The sequence below is a fragment of the Strix uralensis genome, chromosome 9, assembly GCF_047716275.1.
Source record: "Strix uralensis isolate ZFMK-TIS-50842 chromosome 9, bStrUra1, whole genome shotgun sequence".
Taxonomy (NCBI): Eukaryota; Metazoa; Chordata; class Aves; order Strigiformes; family Strigidae; genus Strix; species Strix uralensis.
The window spans coordinates 11,202,109-11,225,297 of NC_133980.1; the positions used below are offsets into that span (position 1 = coordinate 11,202,109).

The following is a 23,189-nucleotide window of genomic DNA, read 5'->3' on the forward strand; positions in this document are numbered from 1 at the left end:
CTGGCGTAGGCAGATGGGGCTGGAAGTGTGGCTCCAGCGCAGACACAGGACACGTGCTGGTGGCTGCTGGGTTTCCTTCCCGCAGCTGAGAATAGTGGGGGCTTGTGGGCACGGGGCTCTCGCAGCAGCTGCCCCACTGGGGCAGCTGGGCTTACTCAGCGGCTGGCTCACCACGGCTCCCGCCGAGGCGCCAGGCTCGCTGCTGGAATCGAAACTCCGTGGGTTTCAGGAAGCGCCGTGGTGCTGACGCCTGCCTCTGCGCTTCCTGCACAGCAGCCGAAGCCTTTGCCGGGGCTCCGAGGCGGGGTGCCTCGGCGGTGCGCAGGGACCCTCCTTGCACAGCAGCACAGCCGGGCAGCGGCGTGCCCGAGGGTCTGTATTACCGCTCTGGTTTCTTGCTGCTGTCCTTCTTCCGAGGGTCTGGTGGTGGTGGACCGTGGTGGTTTGGGCCAGCATGGTGCCAGCAGCAATCGGGGCTCAGCAGTGTGGCGGGGGGTCCCGTTAGGCCAGCCTGACACGGGAGCCCGAGGGTGAAGGTGGGGTGCTGGGGGCCAGGTAGGGCCCTGCTGGCCCGTTTCCCTGCCAGGCACCGACCCCTGCCCGCGGGCAGCGAGGGGGTCCACCGGGCTGGGGTTCCCTCCCCGGGGAGCGGCGGCTGAGGAGTGAGGCTGGAGAGACGGGGCGGGAGAAGAGGATCTGTAAGAGAAACCATGTCGGCAGGCCCATGGCGGGGGGAGGGCGAGCAGGGCGCAGAGGGAGCTGTAGGGGCTTGTCCCCAGTCCAGAGCAAAATGATGTTGGCGGGGCTGGGGGCAGCGCGGGGGGGGGGGCGCAGAGGTGTTGTGGGAAGGACGCAGAGGGGAAAAGGGGAGGTGAGGGGGTGCTGGAAGGGGGGGACGGGGCAGGTCCGGGCAGATCCCCGGCAGGCGGGGATGGGGATGGCCGAGCGGCTGCTTCCCTCTAGCGGGGAGCGGCGGGCAGGGCGGGGGGCACCCAGCCCCGCACCCCGCGGGTGTCGTGTGTTCCCCCCCCGTGTCGTCGTCCGCCCCCCCCGGGGCCGCCCACGCGGGCACGTGGTGCGGGCGGGACGCGCTTCCGGAGCGGCGGCGGAGCGGTGAGAGCGGGCGGCGGTACCGGGCCCCGGGCACGCGTGGGGACCCCCGGGGCAGTGCTGCGAGGGCCTCCCCGAGCGCCTCCCACCCCCACGCCGTGTCCCACGCCGGGGGGGGTGATGGGCCCTCGGGGGTCCCCGCCTGGTCCCCGCGCAGCCGCGGCACCCGCGGGCACCGCTCCCACTTCCCTAGGGGGAGACCGTGCTGTTCCCCCCCCCCTCACCCTCCCCTCTGGGTCGCCACGGGGCAGAAGCACAAGCCCCCACCCAGGACTGGGTTCCGGGGGGGGGTGTGCAGAAGCAGCCCAGCACCGCGGTGTGTCACCCGAGGGAGAAGGCGTGGGGACAGAGCCCCGGGGCAGCCTGCACCCCGGGGAGTGGGGTGGGCTGACCCTGGCTGGGTGCCAGGTGCCCACCAGAGCTGCTCTATCCCTGCCCTCCTCGGCTGGACAGGGGGGAGGAGAGATGACGAAAGGGTCGTGGGTCGAGATGAGGGCAAGGAGTGATCACTCAGCAATTACCGACATGAGTAAAACAAGCTCAACTCGGGGAAAATTAATTTATTACCAGTCAAAATCGGAGTAGAGTAAGGAAAAATAAAACCAAATCTTAAAACACCTTCTCTCCACCCCTCCCTTCTTCCCAGGCTTAACTTTACTCCCGATTTCTCTACCTCCTCCCTGCCAGCGGCGCAGGGGGATGGGGAATGGGGGTTGAGGTCAGTGCATTACACATTGTTTCTACCGCTGCTTCCTCCTCGGGGGAGGACTCCTCACACTCTTCCCCTGCTCCAGCGTGGGGTCCCTCCCACAACACAGTCCTCCACAAACTTCTCCAGCATGAGTCCTTTCCATGGGCTGCAGTTCTTCACAAACTGTTCCAGTGTGGGTCCCTTTCAGGGGTGCAATTCTTTAGGAACAGGCTGCTCCAGTGTGGGTCCCCTGTGGGGTCCCAAGTCCTGCCAGCAAACCTGCTCCAGAGTGGGCTCCTCTCTCCACGGGGCCACAGGTCCTGCCAGGAGCCTGCTCCAGTGTGGGGTTCCCACGGGGTCACAGCCTCCTTCAGGCACCCACCTGCTGTGGTGTGGGGTCCTCCCTGGGCTGCAGGTGGGTCTCTGCTCCCCCGTGAGCCTCCCTGGGTGCAGGGCACAGCTGCCTCACCATGGGCTGCACCACGGGCTGCAGGGGAATCTGCTCTGGTCCCTGGAGCACCTCCTCCCCTTCCTTCTTCACTGACCTTGGTGTCTGCAGAGTTGTTTCTCTCGCATATTTTCATTTCTCTCTCCAGCTACAGTTGCCCTTGCACAGTTTTTTTCCCTCTTAGATATGTTATCACAGAGACACTACCATTGTTGCTGATGCACTTGGCCTTGGCCAGCAGCGGGTCCATCTTGGAGCCGGCTAGCATTGGCTCTATCAGACACTAAGAAAGTTTCTAGCAGCTTCTCACAGAAGCCACCCCTGTAGTCCCCTTGATACCAAAACCTTGCCATGCAAACCCAATACAGGCAGGTGCAGGGAGAACGAAGGAAAGGGAAATTTGTGTTTTGGGGACATGCATTCAACTTTATTCCATACCCACAGCACGAGACCCTCTGACGCATAGTGATGGGGAGACCCAGGAAGGATCCCACCAGCACATCATCCCCTCAGCCAGCCACAGCTGCCTCCAAAACCACCCCCGCTGCGTTGCCACCTTCCCCCTCGGCCACCCAGGCCAAGGCCGTGGCTGTGGGCAGCCGATCCAGGAGTGCTCTGGCTGCCGGGGCTGCTGGCCCCAGCCGCGGGGCAAAGCCAGACTCCTCTCAGCCAAGACCCACAGCATCCCGTGGAGCAAAGTCAGAGTCCACTCAGCCGAGACCCACAGCATCCCGTGGGGCAAAGTCAGACTCCACTCAGCCGAGACCCACAACATCTCGTGGAGCAAAGTCAGGCTCCACTCAGCCGAGACCCACAACATCTCGTGGAGCAAAGTCAGGCTCCACTCAGCCGAGACCCACAACATCTCGTGGAGGCCAAGGAGATGCCAGGGACCAGCACACAGGATCTGCTGGGAGTCGCTCTGCAACCCAGAAGAAGCCGCCTGATGCCAAAGGAGCCGCCGGTTCGGCCAGACCTGACCCACATCTGCAGAAGCCTGGGGCTGAGTCAAGCGAGGCCTGGAGCCAATTCTTGCCCCCCCTGGAGAGCCAGGACATCCCATGGGTGGAGAAGGAGACCCGGGGCCAGCGGAGCAACCCCAATTGGTACAAGTGGCGGGAGAACCGCATCACCGCCTCCGTGGCTCCCAAGATCGCCAACAGCAAGTTCGCCAACAACAAGACGACCGAAGTGCCTCAGTCCTACCTGAAAGCGGTGGTGAGCTCCAGCCCTGGGGTGCAGACACCAGCCATGGCCTGGGGGATCCGCAAAGAGAAGGTGGCTGTGAAGGCCTATGAGCAGATGAAGTCGCAGGCGTTGGGCAAGCCGGTGTGGGTGGATGACTGTGGCCTCTTCATTCACCGGGACAAGAACTGGATTGCTGCCAGCCCAGACGGCATCATCAAGGAGGCGGCCACGGGGAGGGCCCTGGGGCTGCTGGAGGTGAAGTGTCCCTACAAGCACAGGAACAGGACGGTGCGCGAGGCCTGCAAGGACAAGGACTTCTGCCTGGAGTTGGACGGGGACTCCTATGCCCTGAAGAAGGATCATGCCTACTTCACCCAGGTCCAGTGCCAGCTGGCGGCTGCCGACTTCCAGCGGGCTGACTTTGTGGTGCATACCACCAAGGAGACGGCTGTGGTCCCTGTGGAGTTTGACGCCGAGTTCTGGGGGCAGACAGTGCCCAAGCTGGAGAAGTTTTACACCGAGGCAGTGATTCCCCACCTGGAGGAGAAGGCAAATGGCTCCGTCTGGGCCAAGGAGGAGTAGAACCCCCCTGCACCTCACTCACCTGGATGCTTGCTTGGCTGCACAAACCCAGCTTTGGCCTCTAGCATAGAAACCATGCCCGGTTTTGCTTAGACCATTCGCTGCCTCTGCCCCAGCGCAACTGCCTCAGGACTGACACGTTGTACCAGCAGTGCCCTGCTTTGGTAAGGGTCCCCACAAACGCTGACCTCCTCCTGCTCTAGCCAGGCCAGCGCTTGGCGCCCAGTGCCTTCTTGCCCTGTCCTTCACTGTATCCCCCATTTGACCCCACGGCTTGATGGAAGCTGGCACACCTCCGGATCTGCAGGGGAAGCCAGTGCTACCTCTGTGCTGGAATAACAGACTTAATTTGTGGAGAAAACTGGATCCTTTGGCACCTGAACTGCTGCCAACACTAAATCTTACTTCTACTCCAGAGTGGAGACAGGGAAGTTTTGTCAAAGCCCAAGAGCTTTTGAGCTAAATACTGATGTGCCTTAAGAGTCACAGCAAGAGTGCGTGGACACCCTTCCTCCCCGAGCCATCGGACCTGCTGCTGCTTTGGAGCAACCCATGAAGAGCTGGCTGCAGCCTCGAAGATGGCTGTCCCCCAGCCCACGCACCTCCCGAGGACCTTCCTGTGGAGCATCCCTGTGTGCTGCAGCAGGGCAGGGAAGCGGTCATCACTCCATTAAATACAAGATGCACTGGTCTGCTTGTTCCCTGTTGTTTGTGCAGCTCGGTGTTTACCTGGGGCGGGGCAGGGGGGGAAGCAGGACTGGGTGGGATCCCCACACCAGGTCCCCTTCCAGCTACAGCAGAAGGGGAGCACTCAGGTCTCAGAGGGATGCAAGACTACGCCAAAGCCACCACCATTATGGCAAAAGTACTTTATTATATACATAAGACTCCAGCCACACTCCACAGGGCAAGGACCAGAATTCGCTATTTTACATATCAATACAAAGTAACTATAAAAACATAAAGCACTTTTGGGGCCCAGGCTTTCCACAGGAGGAGAGAGGCACAGGGACGAGCCTGGGGGCTGCTGAGTGACAGGGGGCTGCCCCACACCCTCCCCCAGCTGTGGTCCCACAGTAACCAGATGTGCAAGTAGGAAAGAACCCAGTTAAGAAACATAGTCGTGGGGACTGGCAAGTGGGGATTGTCCCACTCCTTGCTGCGAGCAGTGGCACGCCAGGAGCCGAGTGTCACTGGGACAGGAGTGGGGTCTGAGTCCCCCAGGGAAAGTGCAGAAGGCACATGGGCCAGGCTCTTTGGAGGGGCTGCGAGGAGAAGGTGGGATCCAACGGTTAGTGCACGTGGGGCCCCAGGAAGTCACATACACACACACACCACGCACAGGGGACATGGAGGGGGAAAAGCCTTCCACTGCCAAACTGAACCAGGGGCCTGGAGAGGGCACATCCTGTGTCTCCAGAGCAGCAGTTGCATAGCAGAAGGGGCTCAAGGCCCACTCTTGACAAGTCATTAGGTTTCACTCTACATGTCCAGAAAAAAAAAAACCAAAACCACTTATGTGATGGAGGGAGCGCTGGGAAGCCAGGCCCTCCCAGCTCCTGGCCCCATCTGAGCTCAGGTCTCAGCATCCAGCTGGTGTTGAAGCTGATGCTTCACCAGACAGCCCTGCAGGCAGATGGCCACAGCGTACAAGCTTCAGTTGTTTTAAACTGGAAGTGGAAAACATGGAAAGCTAACCAGAGCACTCTCCTGCTTCCCTTCCAAAGGGATCCCAGCCCTGCCACAGCCAGCTCTGAGGATAACTTCAAGTCTCCTGCCAGGAATCCCACCACCCTTCACACTGGAGACCTCAGTGTAACTGGAGACCATGAACCAAGGAGGGCTGCTCGGCAAGAACAGCCTTTGTAATCATTTACTAGAGGATGTCTTTGCTGCTCCTGACTCAACAGGCCTATCCTGGGGCCATGGGCACAGCAAATGAAACCAGGAGCACCATGGGCCAGGGGAAGGACCTCCCCTGTGCAGCCTACGAGGCTGATGAGCCAGAGATGGATGGCTCCACCAGTACCCCCAAGACGCAGAGCTGTCCCTTCCCCTCCTGCCCTGGAGAGTGGCACACTACATGGAGGGAGCTTGCCTGGGCTGCACCTACTTGCTGGAGGAGAACCTGGGTCACCGGGGCTTTGCCATTGCCACCCACCTGAAGGTCCGAGGCAAGGAAAGGATAAACGGTGAGGAAAAAGGAGGAAGGGGAGTCACATCTTGGGATAAGTGTAAGCTTCCACCACACCACAGAAAAACTACTTGGACTAGGTTCTCCTCGGCTGCCCTGGGGAAAGGCACTGAGCCAGCTTCGTGCGAGGACAGAGATGTTTCCGAGTGACCTAGTGCACGGCTGGACCACCCTCCTCTCCCCCCGCCACCTCTGGGGTAACTGAGCTCCATGGCCAACACTGTCCCCAGGGAGGACACGCGTGGCAGCTTCCAGGAGTCAGAAGAGCAAGGGGGACAGTCCAGCCCCGTGGCCCAGCCCCTCCCCTGCCATTACTGTGCATTGATTGTCTAGCCAAACCGGGCTACAGTCTTCGGTTTAAAAAGGGGACCCCCAGCCTCCCTGCTCTGGAGGAGTTTCAGTCACAGAAGCGCTTGCGGGGCACCGTCCGAGCTCGGTTCGAGCGGCGAATCTCCTGCTTGGCATCGCGGCATCGCTGGCAGATGAAAACCTCAGGCACGTTGGATTTGCGGATCTTGGCACAAGAGAGGTGGATCCAGGTAGCACATTCGTTACATTCGATCATGGGCCTCCCCGCGAAGGGCTTCAGGCAGAAGCAGGTGATCAGATCCCAGGCATCGTCGTCTGGTCAGGGAGAGAGACACCGGTCAGAAACCACCTTACCAGCCGCAGGTCCGGCTGTGGCCAGACTAGCCCGTTCCACTGGTGTTAAATGTGACAGCCCCCCACTCACCTTCTGCTTTGGTGTTGGGAGCTGCTGCAAATTCGACTGCTAAAGTTGCAAAAGGGGAGAAAAAAAAAAAGAGAGGGGAAAAAAAAAAAAGACCAGATGAGCAAGGCAGCCTACACCCCACTTCAGACACGTTTCAGCTCTGTACTGCTCACTCTGCAAAGCAGAGCTGCCAAAGGGCAGGCCAGCTCCCTGCCCTCTGCTCTTCAGTCCCCCCCAGTCCCGAAGGTACTCCCCTTGCTGGGAGAGGCTTGGGCCATCGACAAGCCCTCCCTGCAGCCAGCATGGGGGGTTCCAGCTGAGGGGGGGAGAATATTCGGCACTGGCTGAAGCGCAACAGGGCCCGCTGCGCTCCCCTGGACACTCACCATTAAGTTGGGAGCTCCCCCTGCTTGTGTCTTCTCCTTCGCTTTGGTCCAAGGTACTACAAGAACTGGGACTTTTCCTCCCTCCAGAGCAGGGTTCGTGCTCCTGTAGCTGAGGATCATTTGCTGCTGGCTTCTCGGTCCCCTGCGCTCCGTGTATCCAGTCCTTTTCCTCCTTCATCAGCTCCTCCAGGAGGGAGTTGGGCTGGGGGTCCACAGCCGGGTTGAGGGAAGGCTCCAAGAGCTGCTTTTTCACGGGAGGCACCTGTCCCTCCAGCGCAGCCAGCTCCTTCGCCCCGTCCTGCTCTGCCCCAAAGCTCTTCCCAGTGCTCGGCGGCACCCTCTTCTCCACCTCCTGCTCCAAAATGAGTTTCTTTGCTGGTGGTTTCTTCCGTTTGGTTTGTTGGGGCCGGACATCATAGAAGCCGGTGGGGAAGGCAGGGCAGCTCACGAGCAGGCTGTTGTCCACAGCCCCCCTGGCCGTGGCGTTCCTGCTCCTCCCGTCCTCCGTCAGGACATGGCAGTCGGAGGAGTGGGACGAGGCCCAGCTATCGCTGTCCTGAGTGCTCCCCGTGCTGTTTTGGGGACTCATGCTGCCTCCGTGGGTCCAGGGCTCATTCTGCAAGAGGGGAAGAAGCAGGACTAGCGTGGGAGGCTGCAGCACAGACATCCAGGGTAAGGAGGAAGGGGCTGGGGATGAGGAACCACTCTCCAGGAGGAGAATCAGGAGCTGGGTCTACACATGTCAGGAAGCCCAGAGGAACCAGTCCTTTTGTAGAGAGACACCCTGCAAGCCCACTTACCTCTTCAGGGTAGGGGATGTAGCCCGCGTAGGCCAAAACGAAGGTGCAGAACTGGTTGAAATCCTCCACAGTTCTCTGTCGCTTCTGCAACGGCTGCAACAAACGCCACGTGTCGATTAAACTCCCTGGATACCCCTACCCGAGCCGAGTACCACAACTGACCCCAGCAGGCAGCCCTGGACCGCCAGGCAATTAAACAAGCACATAATATTTAGGTCACCCGAACATCCATCCTTCCCGTAACCCATCTGCATCATCTGGCTCGACAGATGCGGGCAGCTCTTCCCTTAAAAACCCAGATCACAGGGCGGGGTGGGGGGACACACACAGACATGCAGTGACGACACGATGGGACACCCCGAAAGCACAGCAGCCGCCGGGCAGGGCGTGAGTCAGAGCCTCGGGAGCCCCGGTACCGGGGATGTCCACCCACGGCCGGCTGACTCAAGGCCGGAGGGGGAAGGCGCCGGGGCTGGGGGGCGCCCGCGATTTGGGCTTCCCCGGCCGCTCCCGGGTCAGCCGGAAGAGCCCGGCGTCGCTCGGGACAAGGGCCCGCGGGCGGAGCGCGGGGACCCACGGCCCGGGGCGCGGAACCACCGGGAAGGGCCGGGAGCCCGCGGCGGAGCCACCCCCGCGCCGGCGCCCCCCGAGCCGGGGGAGAGGGACCAGACACACACACACACCGCCCCCCCCTCCCCGGGGACCGAGGGGAGACCCTGGGGACGGGCTGCACAGCTCCCCCCCGCGGGAAGGCGGCCGCGGCCGGCCCCGCCGGGCAGGGCCGGGGAGGGGAAGGGAGGGGAGGGGGCGGCCCCCCCAGACCTCCCCCGCCGCCGCCCGTCCCCGCGCCGGGCACCTGATGGCTCCCAAGATGGCGCCGCGCTCCCGGTCCTGCCCCGACCGGCCGCCGGGGGGGCGCGACCCCACCCCCGCGCACGGACACCCCCCCCGCACGGGCAACACCCGCACACGCACGGCCGCAGGACACCCTCTGCCCCCCCCGCCCCCCGCTCTCCATTCCCGGAACCGGCACACAACAGCCCCCCCGCCCCCCCCGCAGCCCCCGGCCCGCTCCGGCACGCACACGCCGCGGTACAACCCGGCCACGCAGGAACCCGGCCGCGCCGCCCCCCCCCCGGACCCCGCGTGTCGCCGCCGCGCGCACACACACACACACACACGCGCGCGCGCGCGCCCCGGGCACCATCCCCCGCCCGCACCCACAGCCGCCCCCCCCCGGGCTCCTCGCACACACACAGCCGCCCCCCCAACCCCTACCACCCCCCCCGCGCACACTCACACACACACACAGCCCCCCCCCGTACACACTCACACACAGCCCACCCCCCACTCACACACAGAGCCCCCCCGCTACACACTCACACAGAGGCCCCCCCCCGGCACAGCCCTCCTCGACACCCGACCCCCCCGCGCACACTCACGACCCCCCAGCGCACACAACACACACACACACGACTTCCCCGGCGTAAAAACAACCGACCCCCCCGCGCACACGCACGACCCCCCCCCCCCCCCCCCGCGCACACACACACACAGGACCCCCCCCGCCACCCCCCCCCCCCCCCGCACACACACACACACACACACGACACCCCTCCCCCCCCCCGCCCTTCCCCCGCGGGTACCCCACGGAGCCCCCCCCGCTCACCTCCTCGGGCACGGGGGATCCGGGGCTGGGTACGGGGCTGCTCCCCGCCGAGCGCGGCCCCCCGCGGGGGAACGCTCCTCCGAGGGGGGGGGCGGCGGCGGCGGCGGCCCCGCGCCCCTCACCTGCCGCCTCCCCACCGGCGCTCATCCCGCCCTGCCCTGCCCGGTGCGGTGGGTGCCCGCCGCCGGTCGGAGCCAGGCTCGAGCACCGCCCCGGCCGCAGGGGCGGGACCACCTGGTGGCGGGGAAGGCGGGGGCGGGGCCTCGCCCCGGTTTGGGGGGAGGTGGGGGGGGGGTCCGCCTCTACCGGCGCGGGGCTGGGGCCGCGGACAAGGCCGCGGGGCACCGGCTGCCACCGGTACCGGGACACCGCCGTGCAGCGGGGCTGGCCACGCCGGCACCCCCCCTCACCCCCCCCCCCGCTGGGCACACCGATGCCCCCCCAGCACCCCACCACCCCAGGGGGTCCCCACCCCCCTTCCCCGGGCTGCCAGGGCCCCCCCCTCGCCTTGCTCTGTCCCCTCCTCCCTCCCACCCTCTGCCCCCGGTGTCTCGCCGCCCCCAAACCACAACCGGATCCAGCGCTCGCTCCCGTTCCGAGCCCCCCGAGGTGGCCCGCGGCCCCCTGGAGCCCCGTGGGCCACCCCGCACAACCCACCCCAGGCACCAGCCCGTCCCCCCCCCCCCCCCTCCACTAAGGAGCCATTTAATTTGGCGAGGCCCATCTGCAAAGCATCTCCCCACCCCACCCCCGCCCCAAACAGCCTTGTGCTGCCGGCCACCCCCCCACCCCCAAATTCAAGCCCCCCCGAGGAAAGGAGAGCGCTGCACCCGCTGCGTCCTGGGTTTATTTACACGGCAACCTCTGTGCGGGCGGGCAGGAGGGGGCCGAGCAGCCCACCCCAGGGCCGGCTGGAACGGCAAGGCAGGCAGCGAGGCGAGGGGGTACCGGCAGCAGCGCGGGGAAGGGAGCGGGGAGCGGGGCCCAGGCAGCGCCGGGCTCCGGCCCCCTCGGCACTACAGACACAAGCCCCTGGGGAGGACAGGCCAAGCCAGCCCCGCTTCCAGGGGCGGGGGGAAGAGGCAGGGGTCACTTTTAGCAGCAAAGGCCTCATTTCCCTCCAGGGCGGCAGAGGGGAGGGTGGCATGTGATGGAGCCGGTGTAGTGTTCAGCCAGTTTGGAAAAAAAACCCACCAAAACAAAAAAAGAAATAAAAAGGCAAGAGGGGGAAGCGAGGAAACACGGAGAACAGCTCCTCTCCTGCCCTCCAGAGCACGGAGTTAAACCAGGGGGGGGTGGTCGGGACGCGACACCTCTTTCCCTCCTCTCGGCAGAGCAGCAGCCCCGGAGCCTTTCCCGGCGGCAGAGCCCCTGGTGTGCTCCCGGCCACATGCGCACACCGGGCCCCAGCTCCCCCGCTGTCCTGCCGCCCGGCCCCGGCGGGGGACAGCAGTTCAGGTGGCGGTTTGATGGCATGGCTGACGGTCCATGCGGGCAGCAGCGTCCTCGGCGCTCTGCCAGGCACAGTTGGGATGGATGCTGAGGCGGCTGAGCTTCGCGCTCCAGCCCCCGGTGCAGTCCGGCTCCCGCCTCCCTTATAGGAAACCCTCCTTCCGGAACTGCTCCTTCAGGATGTCTCTGTACTGGTCGAAGCCGCCCTCGATGCGGGTCACGGTGGCGTTCTCGCACACCCACAGCTCCTGGCACACCAGGCGGATGAAGCGCTCGTCGTGGGACACCAGAATTACACCTCCCTGCCAACACACAAGGGGGAAAAAAGGGAACTTAGTGGAGCACAGCCCAGGGCCCAGCACTGCTGGCGTGGAGATCCTGCGCCCCTGTCCAGCCCGTGCCCAGGACTTCGGGCTTCCACCCACTCCGGGGAAGAAGGAATGATATTTCTTGGTCTCTTTAACCAAGTAATGAGTGATAAGACAAGAGGCAATGGCCTCAAGTTGTGCCAGGGAAAGTTTAGACTGGATATTAGGAAGCATTTCTTTACAGAACGGGTTGTTAGGCGTTGGAATGGGCTGCCCAGGGAGGTGGTGGAGTCCCCATCCCTGGAGGAGTTTAAGAGTAGAGTCAACTTAGCACTGAGGGATCTGGTGTAGTTGGAAACTGCCAGTGCTAGGTTAACGGTTGGACTAAGATGATCTTCAAGGTCCTTTCCAACCTAGATGATTCTGTGATTCACTAGCAGGGACCTAATGCCAGCCTCTCCTTCCTTCGGGGGGACAGACAGATCACGTACGGAGGCGGCATGTACAGCAGTAACATATTTAGCCTCTGTCTGAGGGCAAGTGCAGGGTTTGTTACTGGCTCTCCACGTCTCTGACAACTGCAAGGACAGAGATTCCAGGTGGAGTCAGTAACAGTCAAAAGGTGGCTGGGCAAGGCCCCCAGCAACCTCAGTTAAGCTTTTCTTTCACAGGAAAACTGCCCCAACCCGAGCAACTACAAACCAGTGAGAAAAAGGTTGATCACAGCAGTATCTGGAGGCTGAGTTTTTGGAGATCAGCCATTAAATGTGCCTAAAGAAGATCCAAGTGGTCCTAAGCCAGGGCTGAGTGCCACATGCAGCACATGAGAAGTCACAGGGTGTAGGTGACCGGTTAAGATGGGGGACAAGGTGCTCTCTGGTCTGCTGTGGCCTCTCCTGGCCACCCCGAGCCAAAGCCAGCCAGTGAAACAAACCACGAGGATGGACAGTTAGGGCAGCAGCATGACCGACTTCCCAAATTCTGCCCTGGACTTGAAGCCACCACTGGTATTCGACCATTCACCTCTGGCTGAGATACCAAGTAACGAGCTGGAGGCTGCACGAAGTGTTAGAAAAATGGGAGATCTTGCCAAGAGAACCTTACCCGGAACTTATTCAGTGCCTTTGCCAGTGCCTCGATGGTCTCCATGTCCAGGTGATTTGTTGGCTCATCCAGGATGTAGAAGTTTGGACTGGAAGAGAAGACGGCTCTGAGCACACACTGGAACAGGTACGCACCCCATCACACTACAGCGATCTCCGCCAGGCTGCTGCTTTAGCCACTCAGGGCCACAGCCACCAGCATGTCCCTGGCCCCAGGATTGGTGTTGCCCAGCTCCAGGGATACCTCTTATCCCTGTGACCCCAAAGCAGTAGGAGAAAGCCACCTGGCTCCTTCCACACAGTCCCCCCTAGGTCACAACCTCCCTCCCCACAAAAGTCCCAAGGACGAGGCTTCTGCAGGGCAGCAGAAAGTCCCTGAATGCCCACCTTCCTCCCGGTGAAGCAGGGATGGAGCCATGCAAAAGTTAACAGCATCTGGGAGAAAATTACCAGGACATAGTCATCTGGGCAAAGGCCACACGACTCTTCTGACCTCCAGACAGGCTGGCCACGGGACGCACGGCCAGCTCCCCCGAGACGCCGTAGCTCCCCAGCTGATGCCGGTACTCCTCCTCCGTCTTCCCTGCAGGAGCGTGTCACAACACAGCTATGGCACACCCGGCGTGACACAGGGCCCTCAGCGCCGCGAGCTCGGGGGGCACCGCGGCTGGGCAGCCTCTGCCAGACCGGGATGGTGGGGGAGGAATTCAGGAGCCGCTTCCAGGCAACTCCCTCCCAAGCAGGGGGTTTGCGGGGAAAACCTGACACCATCGGGACAGGGGCTGCAGGGCTGGTGACTGACTCCAAGTGACACTGCCCCCAATTCCCTGTCACTGCGTTACATAATGTCCAGCGGCGGAGAGGGGAGCCAGAGGTTTTGGCAGCTGGGAAAGGGGGAGCTGGTGCTCATTCTGTGCCCAGCAGGAAAGCGGGTCATCTGCCCCCAAAACCCAGCCATGGTGGAGCACCAGCCTGAGGTCTGCAGACCACCAGCTACCCCTGCTTCTTGTGGCTGGTGTCCTGAACTTGGCTGGACGTGGGGCTTATCCCAGAGCAGGTGGTGTCCCTTAAGCACTGACATGACAGAGCCTTCTGCCCAGGGCCACAGAACAAATCAGTGCTGCCTGGCAAAGGAGACCTCAATGGCCCAGCTCTCCTGGGACCTCCAAAACTCACCCGGGAACTTTCTTGCCAGTAACTCTACAGCACTGATGTTCAAATCCAGTTGATCCACGTGGTGCTGGCTGAAATAACCAATCTTTAGGTTTCTGCAGAATGAGAAGAGAGATCGGGAGCTGGTACCAGGCCCTGCAACCACGGTGTTCGCAGCTGCAGCTACGGGAAGGAGGACATATGTGGGGGTGTGCAGGACCCATCCCCATCACTCGGGCAGCCATCGCTCCAAAGCACAGCCCAGAAGCACCATTCCTCCCAGCCCCCAGCCCTTCCTACCAGGTACCTGTGAGCATGTCTGATCCCTCTGACTGGTGCCAGCTCCCCCATTAAGATCTTTAGCATGGTCGACTTGCCAGCTCCGTTTTCCCCAACCTAGAGAAGCAGCAGCAGCATTGGAGAACGTGAAACCCACGAAGGCACTTCGGAGAAGGGGGCAGTGATCAGGGAATTTCAGCTCTCTTGGATGATCATGCAGCGGAGAGGGGCAGGATGAGAGTCTTACCAGTGACTCCAGCTACCTGGAAGCTGCATTTCTATCACTGATGAGCAGCACAGGCAGCAGTGCTAGAAGATGTTCCCTCCCCAACCCTTGAGCCTAAGGATTACCTGGTCCCAGCCTTATTTGCAAGCAGAGTGTCTCTCTGCTGCCCATCCAATGTAGCAAGAGTCCCCCCTACATGCTGCTGTTGTCAGCTAACAGGGACTTACAGAGAAGATGGACCCAGTCTCTTCTCAGAGGCACCCGGTGAAAGGATGAAGGGCAACAGGCACGAGTCACAAATTCTAACTGGTATTAGGAAAAATGTTCCTCAAAATGAGGATGATCAAATGCTGCAATGGGACCCAGAGGAATGGGAGAAATAGTCCCCCACTGGATATCCAGAATTCAACTGGACCAGGACCCGAGCAACCTGACCTAACATCAAAGCTGGCCCTGCTTTGAGCAGGGGCCTCCGAAGGTCCCTCGTAGCCACCATTACTCTGCGATCCCACATACCACACAGATACGGGACTCCAGGTCAGCAGAGACAGAGAGGGAATGAAAGATGTAGTGACTTGGGTCGTAATAGAAGTCTACTTCGTCTAGCTGCAGGATTGGGGGGGAGAACTTCTCAAAGCCATCAGGAAACCTGGGAAGGCAGAAAGAGGCGAGAGATGGCCAGGAACTTCAGAGACCCGGCTCCCAGCTCCCCAGGACAACCTCTGCAACCCCCCAAGTGGCAAGGGGGTTTCCCTACCATGCAGGGCCTCTGGGAAGGATGGTCTCAAGAAGGGGACACGGGTCTGCAGCCTTGGCCCCAGGAGGGAACCCAGTCTGAATGCAGGGCCCTGTCTGGGCTCCCTGTCAGAGTAAGGCTGGCCCGCAGGAAGGGGTGGTTGTCCCAGCCAGGACAGGACCCAGGAGGAGCTCACGTCAGAAACAGGGGCAGGGGCCCTCCAAGCAAGGGTTCAGGGGACACTTACTTCATGATCACCTCAGATTCCTTGTCCACAGGTTTCAGCTCTGGCCTGGAAGAAAGGGAGACACATAACAAAGCTGCCTTGCACTGGGGGTTTGTTCCCACGCCAGAAGCCCAAATAAAGTCTTCAGTTCTGTAACACCTCATCCTAGCCAAAGCCTCTGGACCAGAGACAGAGAACCCAAAGCCCAAACCACCTCTGTATCTCCCAGGCACCCTGGGAACCTCTGTTTCTTCCCACGAGCACTGTCCCTTCCCAGAGAGGAGCAGGACAGGCACTCACAGCTTCTCCAACAGCTTGAGCTTGCTCTGCACTTGGGACGCCCGGTTAGCATTGTAACGAAAGCGGTCGATGAAAACCTACGAGAGAGAAAAGCATCAGAGAGCCGTATGTCCCCTTCAGCCCCAGCCACCCCACCCTGCTGCCAAACCTCCTGCAACAATACAGCCACATCCACGGGTCTAGAAGCATGGAGAGAGGGACAAGGCTGGGAGAAGAGTGCCCAGCACTACCAGATTCTCCCAGTACCTGGATGTGCTCGCGGTACTGCTGCTGGGCTTCGTACTCTCGCTGCTGGTTCTTCAGCCGCTCCTCCTTGATCTTCATGAAGTTCTCAAAGTCCCCGCGGTACGTGTCCAGCCGCTGCGAGTGCAGGTGGATGATGTCCGTGGCCACCGCATTCAGGAAGTTCCTGTCGTGGGACACCACGAGGATGGTCGACTGCCAGGTCTGGAGGAGACAGCGAGAGGGAGGTCTGAGTGTCATCAAGGCAGAGCGCAGGGCTTGGTCCCAGCACCCAGCGAGGCGAGACACCAGCCTGGAGGACATCTCCATCCCTCGCCTTTGCTCGGGGCCTCCCACCACCCCCCTACCTGCAGGTAGGTCTCCAGCCACAAAATGGCCCTCACGTCCAGCATGTTCGTTGGCTCTGAGGGAAGGGAAAGGGACACTGAGGTCAGGAGTGATGAGGATGGCTGGATTATGCTTTTTTACACAGGAAAGGCTAGTGGTCAGTGTTGTGGAGGAAGAGACCCTGCGTGGGGACCTTCCCCCCCGAGCTCAGCGGACCCACGCATGTAGGGTGTGATGGGGTGTGGGCATGGGGGCCGAGACTCAGCCAGGGACGCTCCCCCCACTCCACACCGGTACCCAGACCCTGATGCCCAGCAGCAGCATCTCACCCAGACCCCCCACCCAAGGTGCCTGCGGTGAAGGGACTCCCCCCAGCGTGGGCTGGCAGCCAGGGCACATCACAGGGACAGGCGAGGGAAAGGGACCGCTTGGGGCAGGATGACACTTCGACCACCCGGCTGGGGCAGCGGCAGAGCTCTGCTGAGCACAGACTCCCCCGCAGCACCGCCAGCTCTGCCCGCCCTGCCCGGGCAGCACCGCCAGCCCTGCCAGTCCAGCCCCATCACGCAAGGGCTATTTTGAGCTGGCAGCTAAAGGCCACGGCACGTTCGCAACGCCAGCAAGAGCACAGGCAGGCCCAGCAGTGGTGTCAGAGGGGACTCGCAGTATCAACTTACCATCCAGCAGAAGGAGATCCGGCCTAGGAAAAATAAGACATGGGTATCAGAAGCAAAAAGAGCACAGGGTCGGTGCAGAGCGCACTTCACCACACACACAGAGCTGCGATGCCTCCAGTGCTCCCACCCTGAGAGCCTGAGTCGAGAGGACCCCCGGGCAGCACCCCTGCACCTCGCAGCAGGGACAGCAAGGAGGGTTAACCCCACAGCATGAAGGCCTGGACACCAACCTGGCAAACAGGGCTCTGGCTAAGGCCAGTCTCATTCTCCAGCCTCCAGAAAACTCTCTGAGGAGAGAAGAGGTTGCAGAGAGGGGTCACTGTTTAATGCAGAACAGCTCCACGTTTGCCTGCCTGCCAAGCTCCCTGTTCCCCTACAGCCCTTTCGGCTCTGTAGTCACCCAGACAGCTTGTCCCTGCAGAGATCTTGGGCGCAGCATGAGATCCACGGTCCAGTGCCCTCCCAGAGCATGAAACCAGATCAGATGGGCAGGAATAGACCCTCACTCTCCCACAGGGCTCCCCTCCATTACACCCACAGCAGTGCGTGAGGGCTCGCTAGGAACAACATCTCCCCAGAACCATTTCTGTCTCAGTGCCCAGTTTGAAGACTTACTTGGTTGTCTGTTGCTGCATCTTTGCATTAAAGCCCAGCCCAGCGAGAATGACGGACGCCCTGGGGGAAAAAGGGAGAGAACTGGAATCCAGCTACAGCATCCAATGGCAGAGCACAGTCCGAGGTCTGGGACCCACGGCCACCAAGGGGACTCTGGTGCATGGTTTAAAGCCATTCTGGTGCAGGAAAACTTCCCTGCACACCCAAGAGCAGTGCTTGGCTGGGAAATGCAGCCCAGCAGGGCACAGCATCCACGTGAAGTCCCAGGAGACTTGCAAGAAGTTTTCAGCAATTTGGCCAGGAAGAGGGTCACTACCACCAACATCCCAGAAACACTCCCCAGACACCAGGATCCTGGGAAGGTCCAAGAGGAGCAGCAGCAACAACGCAAACCATTTAGGGCAAAAAAAATCCCTCCAGCTTCCGGAGGAAGCTCGACTACTCCTAACCCAGCAGAGCTGTGACAGAAGAGGTAAGAGCAGTGGGGAGAGCCCCCTGTCCCTGTGTCATGGTTTAAAGGGGGCCGAAACCAGGACACCCCACATGCTGGATCCCAGGGCCACAGCATCCCCCTTCCATGCCCCACACCCCAAACCACTGCCCAGGTCTGGCCATGCCAACAGACAGCAGTGCCCACAGGGCTGTCTCACCTCGCTGGTGCCTTGTCTGCCTCAATCTCCTCCAGCTTCGCGTAGATCTCCGATAGCCTGGCACCTTCTGTCCCTTCTCCCCTGGGACAGGACAAAGAGGAGTGTGTGGGACTGACCAGGGTCAGGGTTTAAGTGCTGGGGGATGCCGATCTCCCCATGCAAGACTAAGGTGGGCAAGATACAGCCCACGGCTGTCGGAGCCCTTCATTTGAAGGGAGAAACCTCAGAATGAGACCTTGTGGTCAAGAGGCCGTAGAAGGGCTGGAAACCCAGTGGCAACATCTCACCTGCCAGCATTAATCTTAGCCGTCAGATCCCTCTCCTCCCGCAGCAGGCTCTCACGAGTGGTGTCACACTCCAGCACGCTCTGCAGCGCCGGCGTCTCGTCCCCTGCCACCTCCTGCTCCACGTGCAGGATGCTGATGTGCGAGGGGATGCGCAGGCTCCGGCTGGCGATCATCTTCAGCAGCGTGGTCTTCCCCAGCCCGTTCCTGCCCACCAGCCCGTAGCGGCGTCCAAACGCCAGGTTCAGGTCTGCTCCTGCCAGGAGGACACTAAAGAAAGAGAACAGGGGGGTACCTGGTCAGACTGACCCACGGAGAGGCAGGTAACCGGCATCCACCTGCCCCCAGCACATTTCAGGCTGTGCTGGAGCCAAGAAACCATCATGGACTTCTCCAGCCCAAAGCCAACAGGGTCAGGTGCCCACCTTGCTTTCTGATCTTTCCCATACCCTCTGTAATTTCTCAACCACTCTCCAGTCCAGTCTCAATCCCCCATGGTCCAAAACCCCAGCCAGGATCTGTCCCACCTCCCCACCTGCACTCACCGCTCACCGAAGGACACATCGAAGTTCTCGATGCGCACATCATACGACTTGTTCTTGCCTGATGACTCCATGCGAGTCTCCTTCTTGCTGGCAGCTTGGCTGGCAGATGCCTCCTCAAGGACCCTGCAGGCAGGCAGAAGACAAGGGAAGGGGGCTCAACAGGAAAGCTCTGGTACAGCCAGATCCCAGCCACGCTCAGCAGAACAGGATAGGGATGTTCGAGGCTCCCTCCATACTCACAGAGGGCCAGATGACTTCAGGGAATCCCGCTCCATCCTCTTGTCCTGCTTGGCTTTCAGCCTGGCTTCCGCCTTCTCCAGTTTCTTGGCATTCACCATCTGGGGCACAAACCAGAGAGTTTAGAGAGGAGAACGCATCTTCAGCAAAAGCCCCAAAAGCACCAACTCCAGGAGACAAGAGATTGATCAGCCCCTCACACCTGGAAGGAAGGGAGGTAGGACAGGGGAACTGGGGCAGATTTGAGTGCATTTTGAGGAAGCTAATCATGCCAGGAAGTCACTTCAGGAATGAAGTCCTAAATCAACTGTTCATACACAACAGTTCTGCCTCAGCAAGGCAAAGGGTTTGGCTGACCCTAACGTACGGCCAGTTTCTATAGTTCCAGGGACCTGGGTCAGCCAAATCACAGCAGCAACCTGCTACACCCTGCACCCACCCTTGCCCTGGACCACGGGGTGTTTCCCTTCCCGACATGTTAAACTTTAGCCAGTTTGGAACAAACTCAGCTTATGCAGTGGATCAATCACGACAGAGACAAAAAGAATTTAATTAAACCTGAAGGCAAGAAGGAGCCAAGTGTTTTAACATGGCCTCTGGTCTTGGCCAGGCTCTCAGCCCACTCCAGCTTATTCCTGCGTCAAGTCAAATATTTGTGGCTGACCAAGAACACTCCTAGATATTTCTAGGCAACTCTGCAGCCACTGGAGCATGTTACAGACTTGCACGCTAGACTGAAGAGCGTCTTGTTACCTACAGACGAATTGAGTCATTCTGTAAACGATGCCAAGCTCCCTGAATCTCCCAGTAAGACATGTCCTCCAAAACTCGAGAGGCCTCCCAAGGCCTCCTCTGAATCGTCTCCAGTTTTTCTGAAGATCCTTTTTGAGTTGTGGACATGAGAGCCAGAGAGTGAACCCAGCACCAACAACTCTGGTGCCAAAACCAGCAACAGCTGCCAGCTTTCACTTAAAACTCCCATTCAGACATACGGGGATCACGTTAGGTCTCAGCCTCCAAGCGAGGGGTTCTTGTCCTCAACACGTTGCCCCAGGAAGGGAGAGCTCTATACGAGACCAGCCCAGTAGAGAGACTGCCCACCCTGTAGAGCTACCGCCGTCCTTGATTTGCAGATGCACAGCCGCACCTCACCCGTACTCAAACTTTGGCACAGCCAACGCAGAGGGCAAGCCAGGTCACTCCTGACCAGCTACACATTTCATTGGTAAAGATGTTCCGATTTCTTCTAGGTCACAGAGCGTAACTGCTTCCAAACTTCTCTGCTCCTGCTCTTATTTCCCAAACCATGACAACCCACAGCCATTTCTAAAGCTGGGTTTACAATCTCCCTGCAGCAGCTCTCTGGAAAACAGCTGCTCCCTGCTAACTTCCCACCAGTAACACCTCAACATCTAACCATTAGCCAGGATTTTACCTCTCATTGAATATGGCAAGATGTCATCCTGGTACATCCTATTTTGTCAGAGGCCTTGCTGCCAAAGCCACAGGTCCCCATGAAAGTCAGAGAAGCTGCACTCTGAGCACCATCGCCACTTCACAGAATCACAGAATCATTCAGGTTGGAAAAGACCCTTGGGATTGAGTGCAACCTACTCTACAGAGTTCTCCCCTACACCATATCCCCCAACATCTCATCCAAACGACCCTTAAACACATCCAGGGATGGTGACTCCACCACCTCCCTGGGCAGCCTATTCCACTGTCTGACCACTCCTTCTGTGAAAAAGAAGGTTCCTAATGTCCAGTCTGAACCTCCCCTGTTGCAGTTTAAAGCCATTCCCTCTTGTTCTATCACTAATTACCTGTGAGAAGAGACCAGCACCAACCTCTCTACAGTGTCCTTTCAGGTAGCTGTAGAGTGATGAGGACTCCCCTCAGCCTTCTCCTCCTCAGACTGAACAGTCCTAGTCAACCACACTTTGAAGCTCATTAAGAAATTACAGCAAAATAGATCTTGTCAAATTAATAAACCATTAACTCTATTGACCCTCTTTACCAGACCAAGGTCAAGAGTTTCCCAAATTACAGTGAACCTGACAAGAGGTGCAGCAGTACCCCTGCAGCTGTGTCTTTAACCAGGATGGCTGCTCGTCCCGGCTGCTCTGAGGGCGAGCTGACCGGTGCAGATCAGAGCATTAGTTTCTCCCACCGTGTCTGTTGGCTTCCGAACAAGGGCACGGTCCCCCACTTACCGAGGTCTGGCCTCTCTTCAGCAACAGCCCTGGCAGCAGGTCCATGCTGGCATCTGCTGCAACAAGACAGTTGGGTTGGTGAGTGCATGCTCCAGGGAGGCTCCACAAAACGCTGCCTTGACAGCTGCCCACAACCAGGCAGGACTGTTCCCTGTCCCAACAGGACGAGGGGACCAAAGGGTGGCTCCTCTCCTTCCCTCCCACCTTACCCTGCGGGCAGCCGGGCGCTGCTGACCGCAGCTCAGCAGCCGGAAGAGAAAGCGGGGTGCAGCTGTGAGGGGCAGCCCGAGGCGTGCGGGGGGAACTGCTCCCCAAGGTCCGGCACGCGCACGCTCAGCGCCCCGAGCCCGTCCTCGCCGCTGATGGCAGGGCGGGAGCGGCGGGGGTGACACGCGTGGCTGGGGGTCCCCCGCAGGCACCACTCACCGTATCCATCGGTGATCTGGGAGAGCTGGATGGGAGCATCCAGCAGCACCTGGCTGCAGCGCTGGGCCCGGCCCTCATCCCTGCGAGAGAGGAAGAGGAGGAGGGTGAGGAGGGTGTGAGGGCGGGCGGGGGTCGGGGCCGGGGCGACCCTTACAGCTGCAGGGTGTTGAAGAGGCGCTGGCAGATCTCCCGGATGGCGCCGTCGTCCTTGGTGTCCTGCGACACCTCCCGCAGCAGCTCCCCCACCGCCTCCACCAGCTCGTCCACCGACTCGAAGTCCGCCCCGTCTCCGTGCAGGATCCCTGCGGGCACACGGCCACCCCGCTGCAACACCCCTCCGCTCGCCCGCTGTCGCGACGGAGGGCCGCGTGTCGCGATATGGCCGACAGGTGGCACCCGCCCGCTCCTCCCCACCCCGCCGCCTGTCGCGACTCGGGCGCGCGGCCGCCTGTCGCGACAGCGGGGAGGTGTCGCGACATGCGGCGGGGCGGGAGGCCGAGCCGCGGGGAGGCGGGCACCGCTCACCCGTCACGTAAGCGAAGACTTCGCCGTCCAGGTCGGGGAACTCGCTGCGGAGGATGTCGGCGCACGACGCCATGGCAGCGCCGGAGCGGGGCCCGGCCGCGGTGCGGCCCGGTGCCGCCGCCGCACGGAGCCCGGCACCGCGGCAGAGGCGGAAGGGCCGGCGCGGGGGCTGCCGGGAAGGAGGCGGGCGGCCGCCATGCGCGCGGGGGCCGCCGGGAAGCGGAGGCCGAGGCGGGGCGCGCGTGCGCAGTGCGGGCCGCGGGGAGCCCCCGCTGCCACGTGCGGCCGCCCGGTACCGGCGGCGCCGCGGGCGGGTGCAGCGGCACCAGGGCCCCGCGACGGGCACCGGGGATGGGGTCGGGCAGAGCGCTGCTCCCCCCATCCACCAGCGAGCGAGGGTCGGGGGGTTCCTTTCCTCTAAAAAAAGTAAAATAGTTTCAGCTCTCAAGCAGTTTGGTTCCTGCTGTAAGGTGCAGGGCGCTGTGCTGCTGTGCTCAGGCGCTGCCATCGCTCACAGCTGGAAGACTGTCAGAGGGAGTCAAGGAAAGGTCTCCCCTTCCTTGCCCCCACCCTCCAGGAGCCAAAATCAAAAGGGGAAAACACCTTTGGGGTGGGGTGTTTTGGGTTGGTTTTTGTTTTTTTTCCTCTCAGCTGCTCACAAGGAAAAGCCACCAAGGTTCACTTAGGCCAGGTGTGGGCAGAAAAGCCAGGCTTGCAGAGAAGCCTTGTGCCTCACCAAAGAGGGCAGCAAGGGTCAGGGCAGCCCAGCTGGAGGTTTCGGTGAGCCAGCCCTGGGGGAAAGCCCAGAGCACCCTCCTTTCCCGGGGGAGCTCTGGCAGCTGGAATCTGAGATTCCAGAGCCCTGGCACTGCTGGAAACAACAGC

The 23,189-nt window shown here is 61.0% G+C and overlaps 3 protein-coding genes across 6 annotated transcripts; 1 reads left to right on the forward strand and 2 right to left on the reverse strand.

The window, feature by feature from the left end:
- Nucleotides 1-282: 282 nt before the first annotated feature.
- Nucleotides 283-4,711, forward strand: LOC141947471 (uncharacterized). 3 transcript variants are annotated; one of them, XM_074878651.1, is made up of 2 exons: nt 283-372; nt 2,694-4,711. In XM_074878651.1, exon 2 carries the CDS (start codon nt 2,718-2,720, stop codon nt 4,017-4,019), a length of 1,302 nt encoding a protein of 433 aa, XP_074734752.1. In that variant the 5' UTR covers nt 283-372; nt 2,694-2,717; the 3' UTR covers nt 4,020-4,711. The 3 variants fall into 3 exon arrangements, with proteins under 3 accessions (XP_074734752.1, XP_074734753.1, XP_074734754.1); XM_074878652.1 differs by lacking the exon at nt 283-372 and adding an exon at nt 1,082-1,113; XM_074878653.1 differs by lacking the exon at nt 283-372 and adding an exon at nt 1,799-1,828.
- Nucleotides 4,712-4,873: 162 nt separating this feature from the next.
- Nucleotides 4,874-9,968, reverse strand: LOC141947472 (PHD finger protein 13-like). The gene is made up of 5 exons (XM_074878654.1): nt 9,781-9,968; nt 8,112-8,204; nt 7,312-7,927; nt 6,947-6,985; nt 4,874-6,837 (listed from the first exon to the last, which is right to left on the reverse strand). The coding sequence occupies exons 1-5, from the start codon at nt 9,925-9,927 to the stop codon at nt 6,611-6,613; spliced, it is 1,122 nt and encodes a 373-aa protein (XP_074734755.1). The 5' UTR covers nt 9,928-9,968; the 3' UTR covers nt 4,874-6,610.
- Nucleotides 9,969-10,609: 641 nt separating this feature from the next.
- On the reverse strand, nt 10,610-22,465 carry ABCF3 (ATP binding cassette subfamily F member 3). Of its 2 annotated transcripts, none has more exons than XM_074878656.1 (21): nt 22,305-22,465; nt 21,934-22,081; nt 21,780-21,859; nt 21,354-21,406; nt 19,144-19,241; nt 18,904-19,026; nt 18,362-18,628; nt 18,075-18,155; nt 17,425-17,484; nt 17,040-17,096; nt 16,810-16,832; nt 16,153-16,208; nt 15,809-16,009; nt 15,563-15,639; nt 15,284-15,328; nt 14,817-14,949; nt 14,103-14,191; nt 13,820-13,911; nt 13,094-13,226; nt 12,645-12,732; nt 10,610-11,534 (listed from the first exon to the last, which is right to left on the reverse strand). In XM_074878656.1, the coding sequence occupies exons 1-21, from the start codon at nt 22,375-22,377 to the stop codon at nt 11,376-11,378; spliced, it is 2,136 nt and encodes a 711-aa protein (XP_074734757.1). In that variant the 5' UTR covers nt 22,378-22,465; the 3' UTR covers nt 10,610-11,375. The 2 variants fall into 2 exon arrangements, with proteins under 2 accessions (XP_074734757.1, XP_074734756.1); XM_074878655.1 differs by having other exon boundaries at nt 21,354-21,409.
- Between the last annotated feature and the right edge of the window lie 724 nt (nt 22,466-23,189).

Coding starts and splice junctions, on each gene's coding strand:
- LOC141947471 (XM_074878651.1), top strand. CDS start 2,718: ATGGGGAGACCCAGGAAGGATCCCACCAGCACATCATCCCCTCAGCCA.
- LOC141947472 (XM_074878654.1), bottom strand. CDS start 9,927: ATGAGCGCCGGTGGGGAGGCGGCAGGTGAGGGGCGCGGGGCCGCCGCC. Junction 7,928..8,111: donor ACATCCCCTACCCTGAAGAG/GTAAGTGGGCTT, acceptor CCCCTCTTGCAG/AATGAGCCCTGGACCCACGG. Junction 6,838..6,946: donor TCCCAACACCAAAGCAGAAG/GTGAGTGGGGGG, acceptor CTCCCTGACCAG/ACGACGATGCCTGGGATCTG.
- ABCF3 (XM_074878655.1), bottom strand. CDS start 22,377: ATGGCGTCGTGCGCCGACATCCTCCGCAGCGAGTTCCCCGACCTGGAC. Junction 22,082..22,304: donor AGTCTTCGCTTACGTGACGG/GTGAGCGGTGCC, acceptor GTGTGCCCGCAG/GGATCCTGCACGGAGACGGG. Junction 13,227..13,819: donor ACTGGCAAGAAAGTTCCCGG/GTGAGTTTTGGA, acceptor ACGCTCCTGCAG/GGAAGACGGAGGAGGAGTAC.